Source organism: Laetiporus sulphureus (assembly GCF_001632365.1).
Source record: "Laetiporus sulphureus 93-53 unplaced genomic scaffold LAESUscaffold_1, whole genome shotgun sequence".
Taxonomy (NCBI): Eukaryota; Fungi; Basidiomycota; class Agaricomycetes; order Polyporales; family Laetiporaceae; genus Laetiporus; species Laetiporus sulphureus.
This window is the reverse complement of record NW_024468510.1, coordinates 1,959,205-1,974,579: the sequence shown is the minus strand read 5'-3', so window position 1 is coordinate 1,974,579 and position 15,375 is coordinate 1,959,205. Positions and strand designations below refer to the sequence as shown.

The 15,375-nt window shown below is 39.7% G+C and overlaps 2 protein-coding genes across 2 annotated transcripts; one reads left to right on the top strand and one right to left on the bottom strand.

Annotated features, from left to right (window-relative positions):
* Positions 1–227: 227 nt before the first annotated feature.
* On the top strand, positions 228–1,010 carry LAESUDRAFT_754223 (uncharacterized protein; the record flags this gene model as incomplete). Its single annotated transcript, XM_040911860.1, has 2 exons — positions 228–383; positions 423–1,010. The coding sequence occupies 2 exons, from the start codon at positions 228–230 to the stop codon at positions 1,008–1,010; spliced, it is 744 nt and encodes a 247-aa protein (XP_040770743.1).
* Positions 1,011–7,700: 6,690 nt separating this feature from the next.
* On the bottom strand, positions 7,701–8,848 carry LAESUDRAFT_710268 (uncharacterized protein; the record flags this gene model as incomplete). The annotated part of the gene is made up of 6 exons (XM_040906752.1): positions 7,701–8,053; positions 8,123–8,209; positions 8,359–8,552; positions 8,623–8,644; positions 8,710–8,782; positions 8,810–8,848. 6 exons carry the CDS (start codon positions 8,846–8,848, stop codon positions 7,701–7,703), a joined length of 768 nt encoding a protein of 255 aa, XP_040770742.1.
* Positions 8,849–15,375: the final 6,527 nt, after the last annotated feature.

Here is a 15,375-nt window from a genome sequence, read left to right as displayed (position 1 = left end):
CACTCAAAGCAAGCGACATCTCGACGGTGCAAGGTCATGCCTCCAGCATGGTCCAATCGCACAAACCACATGTCAAGATAGCCGAACCTCTACACTACTCGGGCAAAGGAAGTCTGAAGAACTGGCTCTAACAACTCGGCATCTGGATGCGGTGAAATGAAATCAACGATGATGAGTGAAAGATTACCACGGCACTACTGCACTTGGAAGGCGGTGCATTCACTTACATGTCAGAATACACAACCAAGGCAGTGGCACAGCAATCACTTGGCACTTGGGAAGATTTTGTTGACATTCTCAAAGTAAACTACAGGACCCTCAACCTGGACAAAGATGCGCAACAGCATTTGAAGGAGATCTGCCCAAAGACCTACCCCACGATGGTCTCCTTTGCAGAGAAGTTCTGCTAATGGGCCACCAAGACCAACTTGGGGCACACTGCACTTATCGGTTACATTGCTGAACACAGAGACAAGGATGTACACCAGGCAATGGTAACACGAGACAGCTTAGGTATCACTGACCTGACCACATGGCTGGAGTATCTTGACCTATGTCTCCAACTTGAGTCTAAGTTCAGAGCTGACAAAGCAGGACAACATGGAACAACAACAACATCATCATCATTGCAGGCACCACGAGCTCAGAAAGACCCTAATGCAATGGATGTGGATCATGTGTCTCAACTCACCAAGGAACAGGAAGGCTGGCTGGAAAAGAAGCTCTGTGTACATTGCGAAAAACACCCCTTCATATTCAAGCAACACTGCCCGGACCCCAATTATAAAGGCAAATTCGAAATGCCAAAGTGGGGCCAGGCAACCAGGGCAATATCCACACCAGTGGCATCAAGCAGTTTCGATGACAGCAAGGCAAGAGAGGAAGCAGTCTGTGCTTTTCTCACCAACTACAACACAAAGGACAAGGAGGCAGAACTGGAACCAACTGTCAAAACAGCTAGGATCACGAAGATGGAAAGCGATGAGGATTTTCTTCAGCAGGTTCTCTGAGGTCTGGTCAGAGTTCCCATAGACATTGTAGTAGTACCTACTCACTCTCGCATGTACCAGTATCAAGTTTTCTCTATATTGCATCAACTGGTTTGTCAAAACATGCGATCGATTTACCTGTTCACCTCAAACAGGGAGTAAGGGAAGTCCAGACTGAGGTGCTCCTCGATTCAGGAGCATATTCTTGTTACATCAACCCACAGCTGGTTGATCAGCTGAATCTTGCTATAATCTCTCTTGAAAAGGAGATCAGAGTTTACAATGCAGACACATCTCACAACAAGGGTGGAACTAATAAGAAAAGGGTTCTTCTCAGTATAACTATCGGAAACTACACAAGCAGACAAAGCCTTCTAGTTACCGATATAGGTCACAAGGACATTATACTAGGCATGAGTTTCCTCAAAGAGCACAATCCTGAAGTAGATTGGGGAAAACTCACAATTGAATTCACCTGATGCCCATACAAATGTGCACCCTCACAGGTAGCAGTCCAGGAGGAGGACCTGGAAGACACAAACATCCTTCACATTGAAGACTTAATGGAGTTCATCAGTTCCCAGGAGTTAGGTGATAACTGGAATGACATGGACAGCTTCATTAAATGGGTATCATTATCAGAAGACCCTGACGCACAAGCTGTAGCATCACTCATTATAGGTTTTGATACCAGGTTTTGATACCAAGAGGAACCAGCATAGAACACCGCAGAACAGAGAACAGGACAAAGACTACTGGTCAGCCTATGTCCTCAAACACTTCCATGAGTATGGTGATGTGTTCTTCAAGAAGCAGTCAGAATGAATGCCCACAAGAAAGCCCTACGATCATCTAATCGAACTTGTTTCAGAGGCATCGTTACCACACCCGGCAAAGCTATACCCTATGAACCTGCAGGAAAAAAATTCGCTCGACACATGATTAGATCAAGAGTTGGCCAAAGGATACATAAAGAGATCAAGAAGTCCAACAGCAGCACCCATTTTCTTCATCAAAAAGAAGGATGGTTCACTGAGGCTAGTACAAGATTACAGGAACCTCAATGCAGTAATCAAGAAAAACAGGTTTCTGATCCCACACATCTCGGACCTCATTGACAGGCTCTCACAAGCTAGCATATTTACAAAGCTTGATCTGAGATGGGGTTTCAACAACATAAGGATCAGGGTGGGAGACAAAGAAAAAGCCACCTTCATTACACATCGCGGACTCTTCGAACTCACTGTAATGTACTTCAGTTTCTGTAACGCCCCTAGTACCTTCCAGACAATGATGAATACAGTCCTTGAAGATGTAATTCACACTGGAAAGGTAGTAGTCTACTTAGACGACATCCTCATATTCACGGACGATCTCAAAGAACACTGACAACTAGTAAAAGCGGTTCTACAGTGTCTCCAGGACAACAACTTATATGCTAAACTGGAGAAATGCTTCTTTGAACAGTCCTTAATTGAGTATCTTGGTATGATCATCAGCAAGAACTCAGTACAGATGGACCCTGCTAAAGTTGAAGGCATCCTTGGTTGGCCAGCACCTACAAAGGTCAAACAAGTACAGGCCTTTTTAGGATTTGCGAATTTCTACAGGCAATTTATAAAGAATTTTGCAAAACTCACATGACCTTTAATGCTACTCACCTGTAAGGATGTGCCCTGGCAATGGAAGGAAGAGCAAGACCAAGCCTTCAGTGCACTCAAAATGGCATTCACCTCAGCCCCAATTCTACAACTCCCCAACGATACTGCACCATATTGTCTGGAAACTGATTCTTCAGACTATGCAACTGGGGCAGTACTCGAACAACTGGGAGAAGACAAGCTATGGCATCCAGTCACATACTACTCCAAATTACTCAATGAACATGAGAGAAACTACAAGATTTATGACAAGGAGATGCTTGCAATTATTTGGGCACTAGAAGAATACTGGCACTATCTAGAAGGACACCCAGAACCCATTGAGATTTGGTCAGATCATCTCAACCTTACATACTTCTGCCAGGCACAAAAGTTATCCCAGCACCAAGCGCGCTAATCATTATTCCTCACACATTTTAATTTTATACTCAGTCACTGACCTGGAAAGACAATGCTACATGCTGATCCTCTGTTCAGGAGGCCAGACCATGAGAGGGGGGTAAACAGCGACAATTTCAATCAAATGCTGTTACAACCTGAATTTTTCGCTATCAATGCAATTTGACCCACTCACACATCTGAAGTTGATGATGCTCAACTATTGGAAAGGATCAAGAAGGCACTCACAGATGACATGATGATCAAGGATTATCGTGCACTTTTGACTACAGGACAGCATGAATTTGGGAAAAACCTCACAGAATGGAACTTTGAGCACAGACTGCTGCTCTATTGTGGAAAGGTTTATGTCCCCAAAGATCAACAGCTATGCCTTGATCTAATAAAGCTTCACCATGACACACTACCAGCCTGACACCCAGGCAGGTTCAAAACATTGGAGCTCATTACTCAGAATTATTGATGGCCAGGAATGTCTGTAATGATAAAACAATACATATGAGGCTGTGACAGTTGTCAATGCAACAAGTACTTGAGAGAGAAACCATATGGACTACTACAACCCAATGATGTACCAGGAGGACCATGGGAGATCATCACAGTCGATCTCATCACACAACTTCCTCTAGCCATGGACTTTAGGGGAGAAAAGAAGATGACAATACTTGTCGTCATAGACAGACTCATGAAACGAGTGCACTTCTATGCAACAGATAACACAGTCACCTCATCACAAGTCACTAACATATTCTATAACGAAGTGTTCAAACTCCATGGATTACTGCACCAGATTATCTCAGACAGAGGTACTCAATTTGCAAGTAAACTATTCCAGGAGTTCTGCCAGAAGCTCAGTATAAAGTCTACAATGTCTACAGCATATTACCTCCAAACAGATGGTCAGATGGAAAGGATTAACCAAGTGCTGGAACAGTATCTCTGCATGTACTGCAACCACAGACAAAATGATTGGGTCTACTATCTGTCAATGGCAGAATTTTCATACAACAACCAGACCCATGAGTCCACTGCACTTTTCCCATTCTTTGTCGAATATGGCCGACATCCAAAAATGGCACCAGATGTACATGAATCAATATGTCACCCTTCATTGAAACATCTATTCGCTCACCGATCTGAGGTGCAAGAACAGGCTAAGGCAGCATTGGAAGTTTCGGCTTCACGAATGAAATGGTACTTTGACTAGAAAAAGGGAGAAGTCCCATTCAAAGTCAGAGACCTAGTACTACTTAAGGGAAAAGACCTCAGAGTAAAAGTCAAATCTGCGAAGTTAGGCACACAAAACTTCGGACCTTACAAAATACTTCAGAAGCTAGGCCCAGTCACGTTCAAACTGGAATTGTGCAAGCAAATGAAGGTTCACCTGGTCTTCCATGCCAGCAAGTTGATCATGTACCATCAAGACACAGTCGCAAACTGTGAAACCCCCAAAACCTCCAGCCATAAAAATCGAAGGAGAATCAGAACTTGAAGTTGAAGAAATTCTAGACTCTAAGATCGTGAGGGGAAGGGTCCAATACCTCATCAAATGGAAAGGCTATGACCATTTCAATGATGCATGGGAACCCTGAACAAATCTCACCAACATCAACAAGCTTCTTCAAGAATTCCACCAACAACACCCAGATGCAGCCAAAGCACCAATCAGGGTAGTTATATTTGGTGGAAAATGCTTTGAACTATCCTCATATGAAGTTTCACCCAAATTCACACACAGAATCAACATGTCTGACCACCCAGACAAGTTCTTCTTATATCATTAAATGACAGATCTCACCAAATCACCAAAAAACTCCTCCAATGAAGCAGCCAGATGAAATATTTATGCAGCAGAGATGCATGAAATCCCTCCACACTTACAAGCTGTTGTAGGAACTAGAGTCACCATTGACCCTCCCAAACATACCTACACACAAATAGCTCCACGAAGTGGACTGGCTGCTTGAGGAATTGATGTGGGCACAGAAGTCGTTGATCCAGATTACACTGGAAAACTCAAGGTCGTACTGATCAACACAACAGATTTTGTATTTTCAGTTAAGCCAGGAGACAGGATAGCCAAAATAATCTTTGAGTATTATGCAGAAGGGCTCCCCTCCAGAAGCTACCAACTGTTGCGAGCAACGAGAAGGAGAAATAAAGGTTCTGGCTCCTCGGGACAATGAGCCTTGAGAGGGGGGTAGTGTCACAGATTTTTGCTACAAAGTCTGCACGTGACTTTATTCATGCCACAGATCATGTGCTTCACCAATATCTCATGCCACTCAGCCACAGACATGATGCGTAGAAATCAGGTGATAGTTCACATCACATGTTATGGTCCAGACCTGCAGATGATACAGTCAGACCAGTCTATTCCAGGATACAATAAAAGGCACCCATTCGGGAACAAAGGGAACAAGGACTATTGTTAGGGATCATCTAGGCAATTGGCTCAAGGTATAGCCATTATCACGATAGGATGGATCATCTCACCATTATTATGGATGAAGACAGATCTTCTCACCTATTGTTCCACTTATGGATAGATCTTCCTATTTATTGTTCTGTGTATAGTTTAGTTGCATAGACACATAGATAGCCAATAGCATCTCTCATAGTAGTCAGCACCTGTACACATATATAAGACCAGCATGTAGAGAACGAAACTTCAGATTGTTTCTCCTCATCTACCACTGTAGCGACCACTGAGCCTACCAGCTCCATCATATATCTATCATACTTTCCATACGCTTGCTGCACAGCCAGTAAGTGTTAGGCTCTTCAGCCACTTTAGGGATCAGGGGGGATCAGGGTGGCACGTTCCACGTGACTGTTCCTTTTTTAGTCTTTTGATCTCTAGTCCAGCATCACTGTGACAATGTTCAAATATGATGTGTGTGAGTAAAGTTACATAAAAGGGCCATGGACAGCAGATGACTGGGTGAGAAAGGCAGAGACAATGAAAGATGGGCACAGCACAGCTTAAACGTATTTTCATTACATGATCATACCTGTCGAGGCAGACAGAGTTTTCCATCGCATCGCTGATGGATATCAGAGAATCATGTGGAGATACAAGATTGATTGAGGGAGAGCAGGCACTGAGTGAATGAACTTTCAAGGAGCCAGACAGAAAAATGTTACTGTTACGATAACCATTATGTCAGGGGTAAGATCACATGAACAAAACATTATATTAGCATTACATCAGGGATGAAACATTACATTTACCATTATGTGCAGGCAAGTTTGAGTGGCATCAAGGAGTGTGAATGGTGGTTCAAGAGGTAGACAGAACATCAAGTGCACAAGACAGTGAGCATACCAGGCTAGTCACAGAGGGCAAACTGTGTGGTCGAGGTATATGGCAGAAAAGTCAGCACCTATGAATGCTATTACAGGTGTGCACAAAAGGACAGGTGCACACATGATGCAAAAAGAACAGTAAGTGGTCTATAAGATCTTATGACATCAGAACAAGAATGGCCACACAGGCCAGCAATGACTAGCCTGCATGAGGAAGAGTTAACCATGCATGAGATGTTGGAATGGAGCTCACAAGCCAGCAACCACTAGCTTGCATGAGAGATCCAGTACATTTGTGATTGCATATATATACCATGTACATTGTATAAAAAATCGAAATGCTTCATATGCAATATATGTCATACTCAATGCTGCATTATATTGATAGCTGCCACCACTGTGCTGTGAGTGTATGCAAGGAATTGATTGCAACACTCTACTTGTGCAACCTTTTTATGGAGTTTCTGTGCCCTTTCTTTCTTCATAAAAGGCTGCCAGGTACCTGCCATGCATGATGATAAAATGGTTTGATATCACTGCTTGGCTTCCACATGCCAAAATCTGACATTGAAGTGACTCTTGCACCATACTGATAGAGGAGATATGCGAGAATAGTGGAGACCACATTCTCTATAATATGTTTCCAGTATGACATCAATGTCTCTCATCGTCAATTTATCATCATATGCACAATTGTCCTGGAGAGGTCCCTGGTGATAACAGAGGTCGATGGATGGACTATACAGCAAATTCTCTGATATATTCTAATAATGAAATGCCACAGAATACCATCATACTGGGCCACAGCACATATATGTGGCTATCAACAATATTGCCTTTGAACAGCCACATATGCTTGAAAGTCAGCTATGGTGACAACCCAGTTGGTGGGTTGACATGGGTGAAAAGAAGGCATGAAGGCCCAAGATGTGAGGATTGGCAGAATGTCAATTGGACATGGAGGAGTATGGAAGGGAATCTCTCTTTGAGCCAAGGTGATGATGAGGGATTGAGAATCTGAGACCTACTTCTCTCTGACAATGACTAAGATGTCAAATGGAAAATATACCATGATGAGAATGCTAAAATCTGAGAATTTAAATGTGTAGACATTCCTGTCATGACTGGTGATAATGCTGAATTTGTTGATGGAGCGACTGACAAATTGGACATTATGCAGGTCCATATCCCACACATGGGGTGGCACATTGCATGACATTGCATGATCAAAAAAGAAATGGCAGGCATCAGCATCAACAGTAGGCATTTGAATGAGAAGAAGCTGACAACAAGCAACAGTTGATGAAGTGTTATCTATACTCAGACAAGAGATGATGCTAAACTACTCATGAAGCATGGAGTCCACGGTGTCAACGGAAGCATACAGAGAAATGTTCATAAGAGTGAAGCCATCCATGATGATCTCACCATCTTTAAGACCATCACAATGAACACTGTCATCACCATGGCTGCCACTGCTAGATGATGCAAGAGGTGCATCATGTTTATGTTCTTCAATGACAATGCTGTTGTTTACAACATTGATGTGATCATTGCTAACATCGCATGTGCTTTGAACCACACTGTGTGTGAAGCGTGCTTGCTGGTGGCCATCATTGATGAGAGTCATATGCTCAGTATCACCACCATGTGAACCACATTGCAGGACATCCAAGCCATGAGATGATAAGGATTCTGCAAATGAATTAGAAGATAAATGTGACATAAGCAGCATGAGATACCAAGAAACTCAGGATAACCTACCAGAAACTGCAAATGCGAAAAGATGTGATGAGATGGAAGGAGGTGAGACATCAGCCATGGTGATGGCACAGAACATGTCATTGACCACTGTAAATGAGAGCAACCAAGCAGAAAGGATCAGATTAGAGAGAGGTGCACCAATGTTATGCAGAAAATGAAGTGTAATGGACATGGATAGGCAAGAATGAAACAGAGTTGTTAGAACAAAAATGAATGATGTTAATGGAAAGACATACCAGATAAGTCTGTGACAGAGCACCACAGCATGAGCTCATAAATGGCCTGATCCTCACCAATGATGACAGATGCTGTCTTGCCATCATGATTCATGTACTCCATCAGACCTTGCTTGTTGTCATTGACACAAATGTTAGCATCCTCAGATAGAACAAGTTCTAGCCTGTTGCTGGACACTTCTGTGTGATGATCACTATATGTACAGGCAAGGAGCGAACACAGGCATTAGAACAGAAAGGAATAATGTTAATGAGATGACATACTGAGTAAGTCTGTGACAGAGCACTGTGGCATGAGCTCACGCATGATCTGGTCCTTATCAATGATACCACTTGACAACACAAACTCACAAGAGACAGAAGATGTCTTGCCATTGCAGTTCATGTTCTCAAGAAGATCTTGCTGATCATCATGATGAACCCACTATGCAGAGCCAGATGCTTAACTGACTCGAACAGAAACATGATCATCAGATGAGCTGTCTAGCATGCTGTTCACAATGTTGAGCAGCTGAATGGGCTGTTCATCAGAGGTGTCAAGCAAAGTGACAGTGAAAAAATCATCAGGGAGGGGTGATGCAGGTTGACAGATGGAAGCTGGAAAGGAGGGACATAGAGCTTGTATATCCCATGTGCATGGGTGAGCTCAATGCAAGCAATGTCAAATTCTATCCTATCCTTTCATCAGAAAGGTCAATTTCATCATATCTGCCATTGTGACTTTCATTGTTGAATTAGTGTATATATCCCATTCATCCAACACATCACTGTGAATGAATGATCACAGCTGTCAGTGATGATCCTTCAACAACTCATACAACTGGTAGGCAGGGATATTGCAATGAACACGAGTGTATGAGTTGTCATCCTGCTCTCACTTGAAGACATTGGTGTTTGTTTGAGACCTGAGCTGCCCATGCTTACATTTTCACATAGCCTTATGATCTTTGACCATCTGTCGCAGTTTCATCAGAGTAGGAGCAATGTGCCGAGTGATGGTGTGAAGCTGACTACCAACACATCATTTGATAAAAATTTTGCGATCATCAGCATGGTGGTGGAAAAATGTCTGCCATGATTCATCAGGATCTGGATCATGAAAGTTGAGAGGTGCATGTTGAGATGCATCACTAGATGATGGCTGTGTTGAAGATGGTGCGAAATTCTAAATTACCAGATTTTCAGGTGATTCATGTAAGCAAAAATACTTGACAGTGGTGAGAAACTTGTTGATGGTGCCCAAGCATGAGGGTATGCAAAAGTGTCTAGGATCCATGTCAAGGTTGCCAAAATCAAGGTAGAGTGGGATATCAGATGACAGAATGGTTGAAAGTAGAAAATCATGATAATAATCATTGTCAGAGTGACAAGAGACATTCCATATCACTCTAGCCTCAATAGAAAGATTCTGAGGCAGATGACCTGAATGACTGAAGATGCTTTATATATTTTATAAGGAGTTCATAAAGAGGATGTCCAGGACCTGTGATGACAAGGTTATCATATGACACATTGTGTTCATGAAGAAGCCTAGCATTCAGCATGGACACCAGTCTGAGAAGGGCCTGAAATGCATGTTTTGTGTGGTGCAGTGAGTCTTTCATGCTCTTTTTGTCATTGTAAATGTGCTGATATCCAAATTCTAAGACCTAAGAAAATATGGGCAAGGTGGACAGTGGTAATGGTAGTACTAAGGCTGCAAGAAGTAGTACTAACATTGAGACCTAAGTATTAACCTTTATATTCTAATATTGGCTTAGTGAAGAATGATAATGATGTGACATAATCACAATATGTTCATTATATTTGATGTGAAAATAATGAAAAAAGATTTTAAAACTTCTTATTATAAGTTTGTCTTAAAGATTAACAATGATTGAAAAAATGATTGCTAATATGTCATCCAATCTTTTTTCAATCTTTTCATCATCTTTAACAAGAAAAGATGTTAATAATATTTTGAATCCTTTTATCACAATTTGACAGTAAAAATGGTAAAAAGATTTCAACTTTTTCTTCAATACCTTTACCATCTTTCACCTCAAATTATTGATTGTTTCACCCAGTGACTAGTACTAAACAGTACCAATGTTGCAAGGTTAGCACTAAGGTTCAAATGTTAGATTTCTTGACAAACTTTTGTTTAGTTTCTTGTTAATTGTAGTTGTTGTTGCTCATTATTGTAATATTACTGATATTATTTACCTGTATTTTTGATGAGCAGAATTTACTTTTGTGAATTAAAGTTAAAAGATAATGCATATTTTGTGCCATCAACCTTAATATTGATATTAACATATCTCTGAGACATTTTATTTAAGAACTCATGCCAACACCAGATTTGCATTAATTTTATGAACCTAATTATAATAGCAGACCTGATGATCATTAGAATCACTACTAAGAATCATTACTCTTTGAAGGCTTCAAAAGTGCAGACAATATATGCATTGCTATTCTAAGCATTTTGGTCAAGTTTTTGCAAAAGCCACAATCTGTCCTAATTAGCACATGTTTATTACCTTTTGTACATTTCTAAGAAATTAGGGCTCACAGAGACAATATGTTCAAATTTGAGCATGTAGACTATATGCTCTGACAAATAAACAATAATGACAAAACAGGTATGCATGATAGCACCTGAGCATCATACAGTTACTGAGATTTTTGCATAGATGACTTTGCAATTCTGTTTGTGACCCAGACAAACATTGCAAAATCATGATAACAATATGCTTGATAAGAAAAGAATGGTAAATATTTCAGAACTTTTGTTATAACTTTGTTTAAAAGATTGTAAAATGATTAAAAATAATGATTAATACTTTGTCAATCTCTTTTCAATCATTTTAGCATTTTTTACAAAAACAGTGTTACAACATTTATATATACTTTGATCACAAATAGTAAAGATACCAAAAAGGCTTAATCTTTTATTCAATATCTTTATTATCTTTTATCCTAAATTATTGATTGCTTCACCAAGTGAGAATTAGAAATCACTACTAGGATGATATTTGCACTGTTAAGTTTAGCATGTAGGTGAAAACTGATTATACCTTTTGGCGAACTGGCTTATACTATTTGTTTTGCTAAAACTAATGTTGTAAATGATGTGAAGGCTCAGAGTGCTCATGTAGAATTTTAATGTGTTACTAAAGCTGAGATAGTGAATAGAGCCAACTACAAAGAATGATTGAAAGAGTTCAAACAATGCATTCATGAGAGAAAAAGGGTTTTCATCTAAGCTAACTAAAATTTACTTGCTCATTTCAGGCACTGATGTGATTGATATAGCAGCATTTTTGATAAAGTACATCAAATTGCTGAGGCTGATGTTTTTTGCATGGCCACACATACCTTTAAATAATTGTTAAAATTACTTAGTTTGGTCATTCATTATTGAGCATCTGAAAATGTTGTTTCTCTTTTCTTCAGATTAGGCAAATCACCTTTAATATATGCTTAATTGTTATATCTCTTATATTTTTATTGCTTTATAAGTTCACTGTCTAGTTTCACAGTTGTACATGCATTGTCATTCAATATAATTATCTGACATTTTGTGTGTTGATGTGTTGATAATGCATGCGCAGTAATGCTTATAAAAACTTCTTATACTGAAACCATTATCATTTTGTGCTTTAATGAGATTTTGCTACTGCTACTGATGTTAAAACTGCAGAAGTCCACTGCCAACAGCCTCAATTGCCAACTGCTTCTTTATTGCAGATGCAACAAACCATCCTGTATTCAGCCTCTTGTTCTCAGCTGCTTAATCTCTGTTATCTCATGTTGCACATATGACTCAGATCAATTACTTCCATAACTGGTGCCATTTTGTCCTTTTTTAATTATTGTCTTGTCAGTACTCAATGGTCAGGCATTTCCATCATGCATCACCTTCTCACTGTGATTAGATTATTTTTAATCCTCTACAGACACTTATGCTGCTTGAAAACCCATCTGAATGAAATAATCAACGGCTTGAGGTGAAAGATGATAAAGATATTGAAGAAAAAGTTTAAATGCTTTCAGCATCTTTACCATTAATTTATAATAAAAGGATTCAAAATATTTTTGATATATTTTTAATCAAAGATGATGAAAACATTGAAAAGAGATTGAACAAAATTTTAATGATCATTTGTATAACCACTTTTTAAACAAAGCTACAATCAAAAGTTTTCACATCATTTTTCATTTTTGCTGTCAAAGGTGCTGAACATATTGTGACAATGTCACATTATTGTTATCCTATATTTAGTCAGTACTAAAATATGAAGGCTGATACTCAGGTTCAAATATGAATACTGACCTTCAGACCTTAATACTAGCTTAGTACTACCATAATACTATCTTCTAAGGTTACATCTTTTTTCTTGTCAAAGATGATAAAAAGATTGAAAAGAGATTGAATGAAACATTAGCAATCATTTTTTCAATCATTTCACAATTTTTAAATGTATTATTATAAAAGGTTTAAAAACCTTTTTTTATTTTTTATGTCAATAGTACGAAGATATCTATCATTATATGCTAAGCTAGTACTAGAATATGAATGTTAATACTCAGGTCCATCCTAACATTTGAACATTAGTACTGACATTCAGATCTTAATACTAGCTCAAGAGTGGACACTAGCCCAGCTGAGCCTGGTTGAAAAATTTCCCATCACCTACTCTTCTTTTCATATTCTATGGCTTATATTATAGCTAAAAATTACTCTCTTCAAAATGATGATGTACCAGTGAGATGAACATTAAATATGAGCCTGCACATAAGCATACAGCTGCATTTTGTAGCAAGCTCAATTTGCCTGAATAATGAACTGATTGAAGACTGTATCCACATCTTGTTGATCAATCAGATCTATAAAGTGAGTTCAGCTCAGCTAAAGGTTTTGCTACATATGTAGCTCAGCAGATCTTATTGCAGAAAAGTCACTAGAACTTCATTGAATAACCTAACCTTTCTCATCAAGTGAATGGTTTTGAAAAAGGCTTGAAAAAGGTGCATTTCACACCTTTTCTGAGCAAAAACTTGATAAAAAATGATGGCCAAAGACCAGCCACCACATTCATATTGCACCACTACTAAGACTTTAGGTTACAAATGAGCAAGGTACACTCACATCTATCTATCCCTTTTATACTATGTCACTTTAGGACAGGCAGTGCAGCTCACACATCTGATGCTTTCTGAACTCCAAAAGCCAATATGCCCCCTTGAGCCAGACACCATTTCAGCCTTACCCAGCATCACAGTGTCCTACCACATTTCTAGAGCATCCTGGCTATAGGTGCTTCTTTCCAATGCCCTGCCTCAGCCTGCATCTTCATCATCCTGACCATCTAACCTGGCCCAGTTACACCCACCACCTTGCCTTAGCTCACAGCTTGCCTGCTTTAGCCTCAGCTCCTTTTGTTCCTGCGTCTCACCCCCTTATCTAGCCTGACACTTTATGTGTGATCTTGCATTGACATCATCTCTTTCATTCACACAGCTTAGAAACCTTTAAAGAATTTTGAGTCCCTTTACCATGCTTCTTGCTCACATTTATGTCTGGGCTAGGACAGCCTCCTCTCTCACTCCCCACTTTTCAATGAACACTACTCACCAGCACCTCCTTGACCTCTGCTATCTCCCTATTCTTCCTATCATTCATTTTTGTGCTTTTGCCCTGGAGGGTCTAGTACACAGCACCATGATATCAGCTATATTGAAGAAGGTTGACCTACTGTAGATTGACTATATGAGAGTCCAAAGTATTATCAGGGAGTTACAATTTCTGAGGTACGAAGAAAGAGTTTGTACAGGATTGGGCACTTACATAGGGCATCTATGTATGCAGTGTTTTTTCGTTCCCGTGGGATACTTAAACAAAGTGTGGGATAGTAGACCATTACAAAGTGGTTTCCTGAGGTTAGGAGAGGGCCTTCCTTCAAATTTTTCTTACCAGATAACATTTTGTTCTTACTGCTGTTTGTTATCTTTTCTAATGAACATACAAGCCGGAGTTTGAACCTGCACAACACGACTGATCCCAACAGGTGCAAATATTCAGAGCCAATCACGTCACCAAATTTGCTAGGGTTAATGACTGAAGGGCTGATGACTTCAACATGGTTCAAATCACTGTATTGAATGGCTTGAAAGTGATTCAAAATGTGGCATTCAATGGCTTCAAAGTGGTACAAACCACATCATTCACCATTTTGTGATGTAAAATGAATGGTTTAACATTTTCTGAACTTATGATAGTCTCTGCTTGAGAAATGAAAACAGATCTTTACATTTTATTGCTTTACACTTCAACTTCTTCATCCTGAGCATACAGAAACAAAAGCTACTGGTGCAATTGAAGTTTTCCACACTGGAGTAAATTGATTGCCTTATTTGGCTTTAGTGGCTGAGCCACAGCTCTTGATATGGCTAATGATTTTCTGAGCTTGCTACGTATGTTCTTATTGCTCAGAAAATGTATAGAAGCAAAGGGATTATGACTAAAGGCTTAACAAAGTATACAAGTAGTTTGTGCACAGCTTTAACAATGTGTTTTTTCAGTAGCATTCAAAGCTGCTGTGGCTGAAGTGAATACCCTTTCCATGCTTAGATATGATTTATAACTTGAAACCTTGACCTGCACAGTGGAGTGTATTGTATTCTAATACCTCACTTCATATACTGTTTCTTCATTTCATCTAAACAAGCAGAATAGTCAATGCAATCTGAGTTCTCAGCCACAATGGTAAAATTGATTGCTCTTATTTGCCTTTAGTGGCTGAGCCACAGCTTCAAGTGTGGCTAATGGTTTTCTGAGGGTACTACATATGTTTCTATTGCTTGAAAGATGCACAGAAGAAGAGACATAATGAGTAAAGGCTTTATACCATATCCTGAAATATATAAATGATCTATACACAGCTTCAACAATGAATTTCTACAATAACACTTAGTGCTGCTGTGGCTGAACTGAAAAACCTTAGCAGGCTTAGACATTGTTGACAATTTGAT